Source organism: Furipterus horrens, unplaced genomic scaffold (assembly GCF_987537825.1).
Source record: "Furipterus horrens unplaced genomic scaffold, mFurHor1.1.pri manual_scaffold_3, whole genome shotgun sequence".
Taxonomy (NCBI): Eukaryota; Metazoa; Chordata; class Mammalia; order Chiroptera; family Furipteridae; genus Furipterus; species Furipterus horrens.
In genome coordinates, this window is record NW_028327173.1 from 178,148,311 (window position 1) to 178,165,284 (window position 16,974).

Here is a 16,974-nt window from a genome sequence, read left to right on the forward strand (position 1 = left end):
AACCTTTGCTGACTGCCCAATGGATCAATTATGCTTTCTTAAATTAATATTTGAGGCCATCTCTATCTCTTGGTTTGTTCCCATCCCAGTGTAGGCTCTCTACTTTACTCAGATTCTTTCTTAAGTACTCCCTCCATAAGATACTTCACTCCTCCAGGCTCTTACCCCTGCTTTAAATCATTGGTATTTACTGAGGATATGCATTGTGTTCAGGTTTATTCTAAGTTCCCTATGAGAGAGAAGTATGAGACTTGGAATGTGAGCTTACTGTACACATCTAAAAGAGGTTACATAGTAATTTAAAATCATATTTTAATTTTACTTTTAAAGATTTTTATTTATTTTTAGAGAGAGGGAAAGGGAAGGAGAAGAGAGGGAGAGAGACATTGATCTGAGAGAGAAACATTGATCAGTTGCTCCTTGCATGCACCCTAACTGGGGACTGAACCCGAAACCCAGGCATGTGCCCTGACTGGGAATCAAACCAGAAATCTTCCGCCTTATGGGACAACAGTCAACTGAGTCACACTGGTCAGGGTAGTGGGTGTGTTTTTTGTTTTGTTTTTTTTTAAGAGAGAGAGAGACATCAATTTGTTGTTTCATTTATTTATGCATTCATTCGTTGGTTCTTGTATGTGCCCTGTTTGGGGATAGAATCCACAATCTTGGCTATTGGGCGATGCTTCAACCGACTGAGCTGCCTAGCCATGGCAATTATATTGTAATTTTAAAAACGTGGTGCAGACACTGGAACAGGACAGGGAATACTGGGGAAAGAAAGGTACCCCTAGGCTTTGGAAATGCAAGTCTTAGATGGATTAGTAGAGAAAACTAACCTCTGCTTCCTCAGAGGAGGAATGAGAAGAATGGATGGACAAGAGATTTATTTCATGAGCGGAATCAATAATATTTGGTAATAAACTGTCTACAATTTATGTTCTTCTTATTTCTCTCTTCTAAAATATCTCTTAAGATTCAGCTCAAGTCTGACCTTCAGTCTCCCCTAACCATTCTAATATAAATATATCCTTCTTCTCTGAGTGGTGGTGTTTTTGTTTTGTTTTTTTTCCCGAAGATTTTATTTTAAGAGAGGGGAAGGGAGGGAGAAAGAGAGGGAGAGGTACATTGACCAGTTGCCTCTGCCACGCCCCCAACAGGGGGCTCCAGCCCCTAGCCCAGGCATGTGCCCTGATCAGGAATTGAACCTGGCGACCCCTCAGTTTGCAGGATGACACCTAACCCACTGATCCACACCAGTCAGGGCTTCTCTAAGTTTTGCTATCACTATTAGTAATTTTGGCACAATAATGTGTCCCAAATTAGATTAGAATCTGTTAAAGAACTGAGGCCATTTTTAAGGATTCTTTGTACATGTAAATATGTGGCTCAATACCTATAAATTGATTGACTTTACACAGGAAAAGTCTGAAAATTATTTGAGTCATTCACTTGTTACAGGCAGATAAGTAAAAGGGTTTGGATTCAGAATATTCAGGTCATAATTTGAAAAGAGATTTTTAAAAAATAAGTTTACTCAACATATTTATCATTTGTCAGGTGATGTAGAAAATAAAAAATGAGTAAGACATCAGTCTGCACTTGATGATTTTATAGTCTAATGCAGAGAATAATCTAAAAAATAATATAAAATAGTATATGTTCCATATTATGATTTGTTCTGAGAGATTACATTTATTTAAAGAAAATCCAGAAAGCCTTTATGAAGCAGGTACTTTTGAGCTGAGCCTTGAAGGATTTAAAATTAGTAAGCAGAGCTTCACTGGAGGACCTCGCTAGAGGCAACAACATAAATAAAAGCAAAAAAAGCAAGGGGTTTGCTCATGGAACTGTTTGACCTGGGAATCCATTTTGATGTGAGTAGGCGAATTATAGGAAATAAGATTGTGAAGAAAATTTGTATATAGGCCTGAAGAGTCTTTAAAAGTTTGTCTAGGTTGGTTCAATTGGTTGGAGTGTCGTCTCATACACCAAAAGGTTGAGGGTTCGATTCCTGGTCAGGGTATATACCTAGTTGTAGGTTCGATCCCCAGTCCAGGTGTCTGCAGGAGGCGGCCATTGATGTTTCTCATGTCTGTCTGTCTCTCTTATGTTTCTCTCTCTCTACCCCGCCCCCTCTAAAAATCAACATATCCTTGGTGAGAATTTAAAACAAAAAGTTCATCTAAGTAATTTGGACATACGCTGCACAGAATTTTGCATTAAGAGTGACATCATTTGAGCTGCATGTTTAGGAATGTTAATGAGGAAGTGGTATGTTGGATTGTTATTAGAAAGACTGGAGGTGGCAGGAATCAATTTGGAGGCCATTAAGGTGGTTCACAGGTGAGGTAATTAAGCTTTGGGCTGTGCCTACTCATTCTTTAAGACTTATTTTAAGCCTTTGCTGCCACACCTTTTCCTTTTCCTTTCCCAGGTTGTGTTGAATCTTCCTTCTACACATTATCAAATCATATTATCATGAGCCTAGTGGTATCACTGTACTTACATTGTGTTCTTTTTTTGTATCTTTTTGTGTTTACCACTTAATTACATTCTTAACTCCTTGAGGCAGACACAAATATATTAAATCTAGTAACTACCAGCAGCTAACAAACATTTACTTTTATCTGATGTTGAAACAGCTGATATGACTGCCAAGAAGTTTTAATTATCTGGATATATGCTATGTAATATGAGAGCCATGAGCCCTACATGGCTATTAAAGTTTAAATGTAATGCCCTGGTTGGTGTGGCTCAGTGGATTGAGTGCAGGCTTGTGAACCAGGGGGTCTCAGGTTCGATTCCCAGTGAGAGCACATTCCTGGGTTGCAGGCCGGGTCCCCAGTTGGGGGCGAGTGTGAGGCAAACACACATTGATGTTTCTCTTCCTCTCTCTAAAAATAAAATAAAATAAAAATAATAATGTTTAAATGTAACAATTAAAATTAAATAGAATTAAAAATTCAATCTTTAAGTTGCACAGCCACATTTCTAGTGCTCAGCCCACGTGGTTCATTGCCACTGTATTGGTCAACGCAGATATAGAAGATTTTCATGATTGAACAAAGTTTTGTGGATGGTGCTAGATTGTATCAGAGGGGCTCATGTTAGGGGGTGATGATGAGCAGGTACATGTCAGCTATTTATTAGTAGACTTTAATATTTTAAAAATATTAAGTTCCATAAAGAATATAGAGACTAGTTATTTACTAATGTTAAGATATTTGTTATTTTTTAAAGTTAAGAAATTAAAAAGTTCTTTACTCAGATTTTCTCAGCTTTGAATTACTTACTTAAAAATTGTACATGCCCTGATAATAAAGGGAACTTAGATGTTTATTTCAAAATAGAATCTGATTCAAGTATATTTTTTAAAATTATAATATGCCAAATTTTTATTATAAATTATACATTTTATTTTTGTACAATAAATGAATTACTGTTTGGCTTAGAGTAATTCTAATATTTTTTAAGTGGTGGCCACATTGTAATTAATATTTCATCAATTATTCATTTTGTAATGTAATGACTGGATAAATATCTGAAGTACTTACTGATATGCTAAAGAAAAATTATAAGGTGATCTTTTATAAGTAATTCATTAATAATGGAAGGTATTGATAATGAAGCTATTTCTTATAAAATAGAATCCACTTGAGAATGTATTCTTTTTTTGAGCAAGGAAAATAGGAATCAATGTGTCCTTATTTTATATTTTAGGTAATATCTCCCAGCTGTAATGATGACATCACAGTGAAAAAAGACCAATGTTTAGTTCGATCATTTATCGATTCTAAATTGTGAGTAATGAATCACTTCATAGTGTTACATTGGGAGGAAAAAAATTGAATCACAGTGATAAATTCTTACCAGCTCCAACAATTTATTTATAAAAGTTTAATCACTTCATAAGCTGAGTTGTTACTTAATATGTTTTGACTTTTTGTAAAGTAAGTTATTTTTAATTGAAAAAGTATAAAAACTGAACAATATGTGAGGATAATACTAAGAACAGTTATTTTAATACAGCACTATATTGAGTTTTCTCTTTAATTGTAAAAATCCTGTATATCGTGTACTATTGTATATTATGAACTATGAAATTTTCTTTTAATAAAATTTGTATTACTGGAATAATTACTTTGACTCTTTTTAATTAAAAGTCAGATTTTTAGAAACTTTTATGAACCTCAGTTTTGCTTTATTTCCAAAATAAGATGTAAAGTTATTTTTTATATATATATTTGAGTTGTAATTCTTGGAAAAATGTAGTGTCGTAATACATCTTACAATGATAAACATTTTAATATTACCTTTGATTACTTTTTTTTTTTTTTTACTAAACTGAATACTAAACTTAAGAAATATTAAAGAACAAAATAGAGCTTGTTGTCTTCTATAAGGAAAAGCTCATGCTGAGATAAAGTACCCCATACTGTGTGTAGAAGAGTTGCGTAGATTGAAATATCACAAATGTGAGGCTCTCATTAATATACTTTGAATATGTGAATCATCAGAATTAAGATACTAGTTTTTCCTCTATTACCTCTTGCTCTTTATTAAGGATTAGGATATATGTGGTCTTTTTAAAACATTTTATAGGCAAAATAATTTTGAATTTGAGGTTTATATTTTTCTATGTATTAACATGGACTATTTTCGTGATGATGTTTATTTAATAATGGTTGCCTCCCTTTTATCCTTCTCTATAATTAGTTATTCAATAGCAAGAAAGGATATCAAGGAAGTAGATATTCTCAGTCTACCTGAATCTGAGCTCTCTGCTAAACCAGGTAAAAGAAGGATGAATCAATGCATTATTTCATGATGTGGCTCTAAATGGCAAATAGTAACTAAAGCAAGATTGAATATTCTCTGCTGCCATTTTAACTGTTTAGAGTTGATATTCACTCTTGTTTGATGGCTGTGTTTTTAGATAAGTTTAACTTTTCATGTTTTACCATTAAGATTTCTAAAAAATACTCTTTACGGTAATAATAAACATTAATGTGACATTATAACTTACGAAATAGGTTCAAGTTTATTGTACCATTTTATAAGTAACAACTGAATTTGAATCCAGATCTTCTGAATGATATGCCTTTCTATTATTCTATGCTGCTGATTCCATAACAACTACTAAATTACATTTTTCATCTTAGGGCTGCAGAAAGCAAGCATCTTCTTAAAAACTAGAGTTGTTCCTGATAATTGGAAAATGGATATAAGTGAAATCCTTGAGTCATCCAGCAGTGATGATGAAGATGGCCCAGCTGAAGAAAATGAAGAAGAGAAGGAAAAGGAGGCCAAAAAGGAGGAAGAAGAGGTGGTAGGTGAAATTTTATGTTTGTAACATATAAAAACATTTTAATATTCTAAAGTAAAAATTATATGTTTGTATATTTTTCCATCTGTTTAGAGCTTTTGTATTATTTGTTTCTGTCTTTTTCTAGCTCTACTTGTTTTAGGGGAGAGGTTTTTTCTTGTTTGTTTTTGTTTTTTCTTCTAGCTTAGTGGGTAAATCAGAACTAATTTTTCGCTGGCAAGAGGTTACAAAGAAGAGCTTTTGAGGTTAATCAAGTGCAAGCTTGTATTTTGGTGTTTGTTTGTATAGTATCTTTCCCAAACAACCGCAGAGGAAAGCAATGTAATGTTTAGGTATATTACGTCTGTTAACTCATTTACATTTTTACCATGTGAAGTAACTGATGCCATCCTACTTTAAAGGTTAGAAAAGTGAGGGTCGTAAAACTAACTTTCCCAAGGTGGCACAGCTTAAATGTGGACAACAAGGATTTGAACCTAGTTGTGGTCTCTCTTAACTCCAAAAACCTAATCTCTTTCAGACATTTCACAGTATCTCGAGGGTAATGGGGGTAAAAAAAATTCTATCCAAACTGAAAGAGTATGCCATTTGGCAGTTTGATAAATCATAGAAAAGATATAGCTTGTATTTTTTAAGTGCTGATGGTTTTCTTTGTAATATTAATATGTCATTTGAGTATATTTATAATTGCAGGAAATCATTCATGGAGTTCCTCATAATTACTTACATGAATATTGTTTTTCAGCAGTGTTCTGACAACTGGGATAAATTGTTCAGTATAATTTTGGTTATTATGAGGTAAAGGGACTTAGGGGCAGACAAAGAGAATGAGTTTACTGAAGAAGAAGACCTATTTGAACATGAAAAATATTTGCTTGAAAAATGTGTAATGCATGTTTCTGTTTTACACATATAAATATGAGTTTATGAAATAAAATGAGTATCCTTGTATGTGATGAAAGACATACAGTATTTCTCACCTTTTACTTCCTCTGCAGTATTTGGTTTTTTGCACCCTGAAACCAGAATGGCGCTTCATACTTAGAGGCTGCCTACAGAGTTGCCATAGTAACGTGCTGTTGGTTTTAAGTGAGCATGCTCGGAAAGACAGGAAGGTTTAGCAGAGGCTTGGCAGGTTGCCAATGGAGGTTTGCCAGATGCTTTGAAATGGGCTGTCTTTCTTTCCTTTCATGTAATGTCTGATTTTTATGTGGAAGAGAATGTAAGTAGTGCTGTATAACCCTGCGGATGCTATGCCCTAAGAGGGAAAGCAAATATTTGCAAGTCAGACTGAAAAATGTTCAGACACTGTACTGATTAAGTAGAAGGGGAATCTAACCATATTGCATTTGAAAGAAAATGCAGCATATAGGTAAGACTTTTTTTATATTTAGTTACCTTTTTGATTGCCAAAAATGAGGTTAAATAGGAATTTTAGGTATTGCCGATGTAACTGATGTAGTAGGTCTCGTAACCAAGCGTAATTGTTTTTTGTAAGAGAGACAGGAGGAGTCTATTTTTAGACTATCAGAGAGGATGAAGGCTATTTTTCTGAAACATAAAATAGATTTTGAAATGAAAATGATGAGACAGTTGGCAGAATTCAGGATTTAAAGTCTAAATATCAAATGTGATTTCTGTATTTTATCTGTATTTATAGATTATATATTTTCAGGATAAATAGGCCACATTTTCAGGGTGTGAACTGTTGCAGTCTGGTTTTGATATTTTTTTTAATGAACATTAGTTCAGGCTCTTATATTACCAAATATTAAAAAGAGATTAGTCTATTTTTGCTCATACTTTTAACTAGTGTCCCTTTCAGAAGGCATTTTTCTACTCCTCAGCCCCCCCCCCCCCAAAAAAAACCCTGAAATTTTAAACAAAGAGGGTAAAAAAAGCTTTATAGTAAGATTGGAGAGGATTGCTATAAAATAGTAAATAGTGCTCTTATTACTGCTATTAATTTTATGAAAATCATAATGTTTTATTCAATCTGTGAGTAAATGTTAGTAAAAAAGAATGAAGAGTGAAGGAAAGCTCTGTTCCCTATTGTTTGCAGGTAACAAGTAAAGAAATTTTAAAAGATAAGGACCTTTGCAAGGTAGTATCTCCTTCTAATGTATTATTTAAATTATGAACCTGTTACAATTAAGTGAATCAGAATGCTTTTCATGTACTAAAAAATAAAAGCAAAATTATAAAATGTAGGCACTGATTTATATGATTGTTATTTTAAATTATTTTTCAAATGGTAATTTCATTACATATATTTTATTGGAATTCCTTGATAGAAACAAATTACTCTTTTTCTCTGGCCATACAGTTAGATTTTCTTGAGTGAGATTTTGTTTGCTTTAGAAAAATATACTAGCTGCATTTTTTTGTTCTTGGATTTAAGATTTAGTTGCTGAATCATTCTAACTTGTCTTGAACAGTAATTTTTAAAAATTTAATACATTGATAAACCGAAAAGCTGGTATAGCTATATTTCAAAGGGAAAAATGGGTATGGTATAAAATAAATTAAAATCTGATAAGCCAGGGCCTACCTGGCTTAGTCATTATAGGCCTTTACTACATTAAGTGAGGCTGAGCTGTTGTATTATAGATCATATTCTTCCCAAAATGTAATTGTGCTGCGCTTTTCATGACAATTTAATGTTGGTTTACAACAGTCAAAAAGATCTTTTCTGACATTCTGTAAACCACTATTACAATACTAGCCTCTCATATGGTGTTTGTATATGTTATGCAGTAGAATCATACAAGTGTTAGATACTTTTGCAGTGTTAATGGACAGTGGAAATTGTTTTTATATTTGATGATTTGAGTATCCTAATATAGCCTTGGTAAGGAGATTTGAAATTCCATGGCTTTACCATGGAGAAGAATCTTTTTACTTAAAATTATTTGAATTCCTAAGCATTGGTAGTTCAGGATTTAAGTACAAGAACTATATTTTGTACTGTTACTGGGTGGGAAAAGACTTGACAGTCTGACAGGAAGTAGATCCTGTCTATTTTTGATGGTTATAAATTTTAATGCAATTTTAATGGAGAATATTTTTGTGGGTACTACATAAATGTCTCATTAAGAACATTTTATATTAGAAAAGATACTCTTGACATACTCAGTTTGGATGAATGTGAGAGAGTTTTCTAAGGATAAAATAAATAGGTGACTGTTTAAAAGACTAAATATCAGGGGAATTTGACTAGTCTTAGCTTTTATATTTTTTTGGCTTTCTATAGGTAGGCTGTTGGGCCCTTTCAAAAATCTCTTCATATTTAGTAATGACAATTAGAATATAGTGTATTTCTATAAGAAATGTTCATTTTTGTTTAGAAGTATTGATACCCATTTCTCCAGTCTTTGAATTTTCCATGGTGTGTTATATTTAGTGCTTAGAATTATATTCTGCTATTATAAAATCATAAGTGCTTGAGTTTTTCAATTCATGGAAACCTGAAAGTACTCCAGTGTTCTGTTTATTCTTGAAGACTTAGTGATTTTTAAAGTAAGATTGTTTATTTAATCCTCACAACAGGATGTTTTATGACTGAGAAAACTGAGGCTTAGAGGGATTACAGAAGGTTTCACAGACTTTTAAGAAAATGTTTTCTCTTCCTCTAGATTTAAGGTCTATGAAAGCAGAAGTTTCTTGATTTTTGTTTTTTTCCTTTTCCCAGCAATATAAATATCCACCAGCTAGCAACACAAAGCTTGGCTTAGAATAAACCTTCATTCAATAGTTTCTGAATAAATGAATGAATATGGGCTATACAATCAATTATCCTAACATATTTCTATTTGAAACGAAGTGTTGGAAGATTTGTTTTAAGGTTCCAGAAAGTTCACTTTGGAAGGAACCATGGGATAGGTATTTCATATTAGATTTCTTGTATCAGGCAATGCACTCTGTAGGCAGTCTCGTTTCCTCATGATATAATGTGAGTTCATAAATTAATTCCTTTTGGCTTAAGCTAATTTGGGAAAGTTTTCTGTCATTTGCAGTAAGAATTCTTGACTAATAATATTCCTCCATATCTTGTCCCCACTTATGTCAGATATCTTTTGTCTAGTATTTTCCCTCCTATCTCATCTTCACCTCCAATCCATTGTCCATGGATATCCTCCTAAAATGTAAATGATGTGTGCTGGAAACCTCTTAATAGTTTTCTGCACCTACAGGATGAAGTTAAGGTCTTTTATCTCAGCCCTTTGTAAGTCTGGCCCTTCACGATTCAACGCATGCCCACCTTTTTATTCTCTCCTCCACTATTCTCCAACAATATGGAACTTCTTATAGCTGCATCTCACCACCTCTTAGATGTTGCTCAGAAGCTGCTTGTTGTCAGGTATATTGCATCGAGTATCACCTTTGTGCCGCCCATTTCCTTTATTCGTATTAAATATAATAGGAAAATTAAATGAACATTTAAAAGCTCAGAAAATAATGAACAATAGATAAGATTTAAAGAGTCCAAAAGACATATATGTCCAAATAAAGAGAGCTCTACCTGAATTATAGTGGTTCAGCATAACTTAATAAATGTTAGATGCATTAACCTTAATAAGTTCTGGTATTTATTTCACAGTTTTAAAAGATCAGTAAGGCTATTTAATATGTTTTGAATTTAAAATTATATACTGAAAACATAAGCAGTTACTAGTATTGCTGCTGTTTTACATTAGTCTTCCAGCCCACAGTTGCCTTTAGAGCTGGTGATGTACTGCTTGCAGTGCTGAGCTCCCCAGAATGGAGCTTTCCAGAGTATGGTTCTAATACCCTCTCCTACTCACTAGAGGGATCTGCCCACTTTAGAGGACTCCAGGCTCAGCCTCTCTTTTTTGAAGTAGTGGTGGGTGAGAGAGCAAAGGATTGAAAGAACTGAGGAGTTGAGAGAATGTGTAGTGGAGTTCCAGAGGTGGGGTGAGAAGGGGAGCCAACAAAGAGGACCAGGGGAGGTGCTGTAGACGGTAGGAAGGGTAAAACAGCTACTGTTATCTAAAATAACATTAATTCACAAACACAGTATTTTGGAATTGAAAAATAAGCATGGTGTACTGGAATGCCAAAAAAGAGGAGAATGTTGTATAATAATAACTTATTAAGGACACCTGTAGAAGTTTGTGAGAGCTGAGACGCCATCAACAAAATACATGTACCTTCACGTGCAATACACATGCAGGGAAACCACAGAGATCGAGTTTATTTACATCCTTCTCCACTTTCAAAATGTCAGTCTTTGTGGTTCTGATCTGTTAGGTGCTAAGAAACTACCCTAACCCACTCATTAGAACTGTGTATATGTGATATGGTTCTGAGATACTTTGTGTAAAATGTATCATCTTTTACTGACATAGAGCTCTGTCCAGAAAAAGTCCAGAATGCTTTGCACAACAGTGATGTAACCTGGCAGCCAGAAGGAGTGGACTGGACTGCACACATGTGAACAATGACAACTTTACTGTACTAGTCAGTGGGGGCTGTAGACTCCAGTGAGTGAGCATGTACACTGTGTGGCCGTCACATTCAAAGTCACTGAGCTAGTAGAGCAATAAGTCTGGATCAAATTTTGCATGAAATTTGAACATTTCTCCATGGAAACTATTTGGATGATTCAGAAGGCTGCAGCTATGGGCAACTGGTGATTGGCAGCTTCATTATGACAACATGCCTGCTCATGCATCATTTCTTGTGTAGAGTTTTTTGATGAAACATCAAAATACCCAGCTGACTCAGTCCCCTTGCAGCCCAGATTTGGCACCCTGCAACTTATGGCTTTTTCCAAAACTAAAATCACCTTTGAAAGGGAAGAGATTGCAGACCGTTGATGAGAGTTAGGAAAATAAGATAGGGTGGTGGATGGCAATTGGGAGAACTGTGTGAAGTCCAAAGGTGCCTACTTTGAAGGGGACTGAGGCATCATCCTATGTACAATGTTTCTTGTATGTTGTATCTTCTTCAATAACTGTCTCTATTTTTCCTGTTACATGGCTGGATACCTTCTGGACAGACCTCATATATTTCAACAATTTGGACACTTTCCATTCACTTTCCTAATTTATGTTCTAGAGAGTAGAGTTTCTAGCTAAGTAAGTTAATAGCTCAGCAAAAATAAGGTATTCTTATTAAAAAATAAATAACAAAGTATGTTCATCTCTCATCCCAATAAAATGCTTCAAGTCCATTCTTCACTAGTTTTGTGCCTTTTCTGAGTAATTCATCAATCATTTTTGTTATTAATGTATTTGGGAAAGGAATAAGGTGAATGCTAGCAAATGATGATGCCACAACCACGAACAACCTCAGTCATTCTTATTTTCTCTCTGTTCTCTGACTCCTATTGCATTTATATTATCATGAATGTTAGCCCTGGAACTTATTTAATGTGAAACAGCTGAAGAAAAGCTTCTCAGTTCATTTTCACAGACATCATTTTCATTTACATAATGATACAGTGTCTAACCTAAATTCCAGTCATTGGTAATAAAATTGTGAGAAAAATAGCATCATAGAACTTACCAAGCATTCCAGTGTGTTGGAACTTGAGGACTACAAACGTGAATAATTTAATTAAGACTTAAACTAAAAATATATATATATATATCAGCATTAACTTCTCTCTCTCTCTCTCTCTCTCTCTCTCTCTCTCTCTCTCTCTCTCTCTCTCTCTCTCTCTCTCTTTCTCTCTCCCTCTCTCCTCTCCTTCTCTCCCTCTCTCCTCTCCTTCATGGGAGGGATCATCTTCCCATCATCAAGTGGCAAGACTAGTTCAGGCACTGATCCTCCTCCTTGTAGACTGCTATAATAGCTTCCTTTTCCCTTCCAGTCCATCAAACTCATTCTTGGCAGAGAACTTTTAAAAACAGATCTGACCTAATTTCTCTTTAGCTTTCTCAGACTGCATAGCTGCCCAGAGTATTCAGTTCTGATTCCCTAGCACGTCTTCACAAAGTCTTTCCTAATCAGTCTGCCTTTGTCAGCCTTGAGTTTATGCTGTTTGCTTCTAGCAGACAGCCCAGTCTGCTCTTCACATTTGGAGGCCTTCTCTGATACGTATTACCACCATCAGTCTATCCCCAGCAGAACTAGTCATTCCCTCCCTTAGTCTTTTATATATTTTACAACACTTACCATACTGTGATGAATTGATTATTTTACATTTTGACACCACATGCCAGACTAAGAAGGGCAAAAGTAGAAGCTACCATGTTTTCTTGTTTAATCACAGTACTTTTGCATAGTCCCTGGCTCATGGTAATTATCAACACATGTTTGAACTGAACTTGAAGATATAGTTTCCAAAGTCAGAAAATTCATAATCTAGTAATGTAGATAAATACACTAATACTGATGATTTCTTGAAATGGTGATCATGGTCATGCCTCGTCTATATCCTTAACCCCTTCCCTGCCATTTTACTGGGAGCATAATTACTCTTTACATGCTTGACTCAATGAAGGGAAGAAGGCTCATAAGCCTTCTAGTAGACTTTCTGCCTCCCATTATTACAACCCTCTCCCACTCTAAAACCCTTGAGGGATGCAACACCTTCTAAGTATCCATGAGGAGAGAGATGGTATAGTTGTGAAGATACCATGAACAGAGAAAGTACACTGTGATAGTAAATATGAGCCCCCAAACAAAATCCGTGAAGACCCATTCCAGTTGGAGAGATTTCCTAGCATAAGCAATCTACTCCAAGGTGATAACACAGCTAATTTCAAAGACAGACTGTGAAGATTGCTAATGGAAAGAGATTAAGTAATTTTAATTTTTGCAAAGACCATCAGGTAAATTTAAAACTTTGTTCATAGCCTCCTCTTTGTGTGTGGAAATAAATTTTATTTCAGGAAGGTATTTGTTTATAAGTAAAATTCTTTATTCATTTATATCTTGTTTTTACACCTGATAGTTACATCTAAACTTAAAATTTTATGCCCATGGTTTCTCATGGAACTTACTATACTCTTGGACATCCGCTAACTTTTAAATCACCAATTTTTATTTATAAAACTATATTCTTAATCACTAAGAATTTATCAAATGGTTGATATAACCTTAATAACTATTTAATCTGCAATCGATGGCTGCATTTTGTTTACCTGTTTTGGAAGAAACTTTATTTCAAATCAGTGTCTTTTTAAAAAATTGCTTTTATGTACACTGGATCCGATGGTTTCATTTGAATTCTATATGATCATAAATACTGGAAAGGAGTTGTTAGCCTGGGGAGAGAACATTGTGGTTATGAGGCCAAGCAAAGCATAGAGCCAGTCTGGCATAAGGGGTTTTTGTCCCCCACCCCCCCGTACTGAAAGTCCTGAAAATCAACATCTGAATTGATTCTTTGGCTACTCGATTACTTTTTTTCTTGAGTTAACTCATTGGCAGTTTCAATTTTTTTTTCTTTTTCAATTACAGTTAATATTCAGTATTATTTTGTACCAGTTTCAAGGGGTACAGCATAGTGTTAGAGGGTTCTCCCCAATTGGCAATTGTTTTAATAACCTTGCAAAAGCAAGATATTTTAATTCATAAGGAGAAAAAGACTGCCATCTTTTTTTGGTATAAATGTTTATTTTTTTAAATTTGTTTTTCAACTACAGTTGGCATACAATATTGTTAAAAACTGCCATATGTTGATGTGAGCATTTAAGTAATGACCCCTACTAACTTTGTAAACTGGCAATTTTTGAGGCTTAGTAGAACTTTGACTTATGTTTCTTTATATTTGGTAAAACTGAAACTACTACAGTGTTATAAGTCATTCTGAATAAATTTTAAATGAGAATTTTCCCAAATATTAGTTTATAAGTAGTGTATCAGAAAAGGCACTATCTTATTAAAGCCCATAGCCAATTTGTCTGACTAGAGCCAAACCCTTGACTGTATAAGAAGAAATCACTAGGTATATAATTAGTAAAAAATAACACTAAGGTGTAGGAAGAGTTGTTTTTACATGAATGTTTCCATTAGTTCCCCTACTCCACCCCCAACTAAATTAGCGGTTATTTATCTAGTTTTCTTTCCTAAGAAAAATTTATTGTCTTCTATTCAGGGATCTCAAAGTCAACTTTTAACACCAAGCAAATGAGAAAAGCAGGCTAGTGTGATAAAATGGAGTAGTAGGGTCTGGGACAAAATAGAATTTATATGACTCATTTAAAGGCATTTAAATTTTTAAAAAATATTGTGCCTGCTGTCTAAATAAGAAATCTTTGCCATGTCACATTGCAACCTTTGGTTACTGTTTATTCTACAATAACACAATTTTATTGTTTGTATATGAATTATTTTTATAATAAATACATTGTAATTATTGTGCTCATCTATCAGTGTATTTATACAGGTCAGTTGGTATATTAATGGATTAAAAAAAATACCAAGTGAGATTAAAACACTCTCACCGCACTCCTGAACCTTTTTCTGAAGGCTAATCTTAGTCCTTATGGTGATACTCAAGGGTCAGGTTAGAGTGAGCAGTGGGGTAAAGGGTAGCGATTTTATATTTTGACAGCTGCACCACATGAGCTCCATCAAAATATGACTTAAAATCTGGTATCGTAGGATTTTGAGGAAATTTGTACTTTTCAGCTTTGTTAAAATTTATCCCTTTACATTGAGTTCACAAAACAAACAAAGACAATGTATATTATCCTATTCATTGTTCTACTTATTTGTATGTTTTACCTTTACAGCCTGAAGAAGAACTTGATCCTGAAGAGAGGGACAACTTCCTCCAACAGCTTTATAAGTTTATGGAAGACAGAGGTACTTTCATGCATTTGGAATAAAAACAGCTATTAATACTTATTTTTAGTAGGAATATATAGGAAAATAGTTTGGGTATAATTAAATTTAGTCCCCTTGGGACTTGTAAAACCAAAACATATTATGATGTTTCAGTAACAGAAAGTGAAGAGTCATAATGTTAATCTACTTACCCATTAATTAACTAATGCTGTCTTTGTGGCAAGTAAACTAGCCTGACCCTTGGTTTCAAATTAAAAACAATAGGTCAGTTCCTGTGAAAATAGAATAGGAATTCTATTTAGAAGTTAGGAGAAATAAAAGCTTTAGAGTTAGAAGAAGTAGAACCTTTATAAATCACCATACTTCTTCACAATACACGAGTCCTGGGAAACCCTTAGATAAATTGTCCTAGACACTCTGTGGCCCTTCAGAAATCATCCTTGAAATTACTGTTAACAGTCTTAACATTTGTGTACCCTTTTCATTGTGTATATTCTTGCCCAGGCTTCTTGAATCAACAACCTTGTTGGCTACACCAGGTAGTCCTAAGATTTAATTTAGTTTTACCCAATTCAGTGATAGATAGAGAGATGATTTTATTAGTTATGGAAGTAAATCTAAGGATCACCATAATGCAGTATAAAGAATATAGAGAATATTTTGTGTTGTCTTATGTAATTTAGAATTTAAGGTTCTTTAAATATATGCCACTGATTAATGAACTTCGGGAAAATAGAAATTGATAGCTTTTATAACTTAGTATTTTCCATTTGAATAAACATGTTATCTCTACCCTGTGGTATTAAATATAGGTACTCCAATCAACAAACCACCTGTTTTGGGCTATAAAGATCTCAATCTCTTCAAACTCTTTAGACTGGTTTATCATCAAGGTGGATGTGACAATGTAAGTAAGGAAGTGATGAAAAGTTTAATCATCTAATCTTTCACTGTTGTGTGTACTTAGGTAATAAACACATTTTCTTAGTGAACCTAGAATATTAGTGTAAAGATTATTTCCCTTTGCAAATACTAACAAATAAAAATTAATTTTCCAGATTGATAGTGGTGCTGTATGGAAGCAAATTTATATGGACCTTGGCATTCCTATTTTGAATTCAGCTGCTTCCTACAATGTAAAAACTGCTTATAGAAAGTAAGTAGTGTATTTTATTTGTCAAAGAATAAATATCTACAGGGAATATCTCCCATTTATTTTGTTAAAAAATAACATATTAAAGAACATTAGAATTAGAGAGTGTTATAAAGAGGTTTAGGTTAATATATACTTGTGATTGAAAGTTATTTCAGTGCACCAAGTCTACTGTGCTCCATTTTTCATGTTGTCCTAATTTTCTTTCAAAATCAGGGATGTAGGCAGCGTTTATAGTCTGAAACGGTGATGTATTGGATCTGTATCTTTTGTGTGAACAACCCTTAGATTCAAACTATGATAGCTATGTGCAGTTATCACAAGCTTAATTTTTTTTTTTAATTCTCACCTGAGGACATGCTTATTGATTTTAGAGAGAGATGAAAGGAAGGAGGGAGAGGAGAGAAATATCCATGTCAGACAGAAACACTGATTGGTTGGTTGCCTCTTCTGAATGCCCCAACCAGGCACCGAACCTGCAATCCAGGCATGTGCCCTGACTGGGAATCAAACCAACTGAGCCACATCAACCAGGGCATAAGCTCAGAGTTTTTAGGGAGAAAATTTATTTCTTGATTAAAATTTCTGTTTATAATTCTTTATAAAACACCAAGAATTTAGTAACAGAAAAAGTACTTCAAAAAAAAAAGAAAGTCTTGAGTTTTACTTTTAAAAATGTGTGTGTTTAATTATATAGTATTCAAGTTAAATCTAAAGACGAAGATATATT

At 34.0% G+C, this 16,974-nt stretch overlaps 1 protein-coding gene across 2 annotated transcripts in view; it reads left to right on the top strand.

The window, feature by feature from the left end:
• Positions 1–16,974, top strand: part of ARID4A (AT-rich interaction domain 4A) — a 53,825-nt gene that overhangs the window by 14,766 nt on the left and 22,085 nt on the right. For both annotated transcript variants that reach the window (XM_090270926.1, XM_090270927.1), the window contains 6 exons: positions 3,721–3,800; positions 4,717–4,793; positions 5,163–5,329; positions 15,037–15,109; positions 15,904–15,998; positions 16,150–16,247. In XM_090270926.1, the coding sequence (XP_090127052.1) occupies positions 3,721–3,800; positions 4,717–4,793; positions 5,163–5,329; positions 15,037–15,109; positions 15,904–15,998; positions 16,150–16,247 (590 nt within the window). The remainder of the gene's footprint in view (positions 1–3,720; positions 3,801–4,716; positions 4,794–5,162; positions 5,330–15,036; positions 15,110–15,903; positions 15,999–16,149; positions 16,248–16,974) is intronic.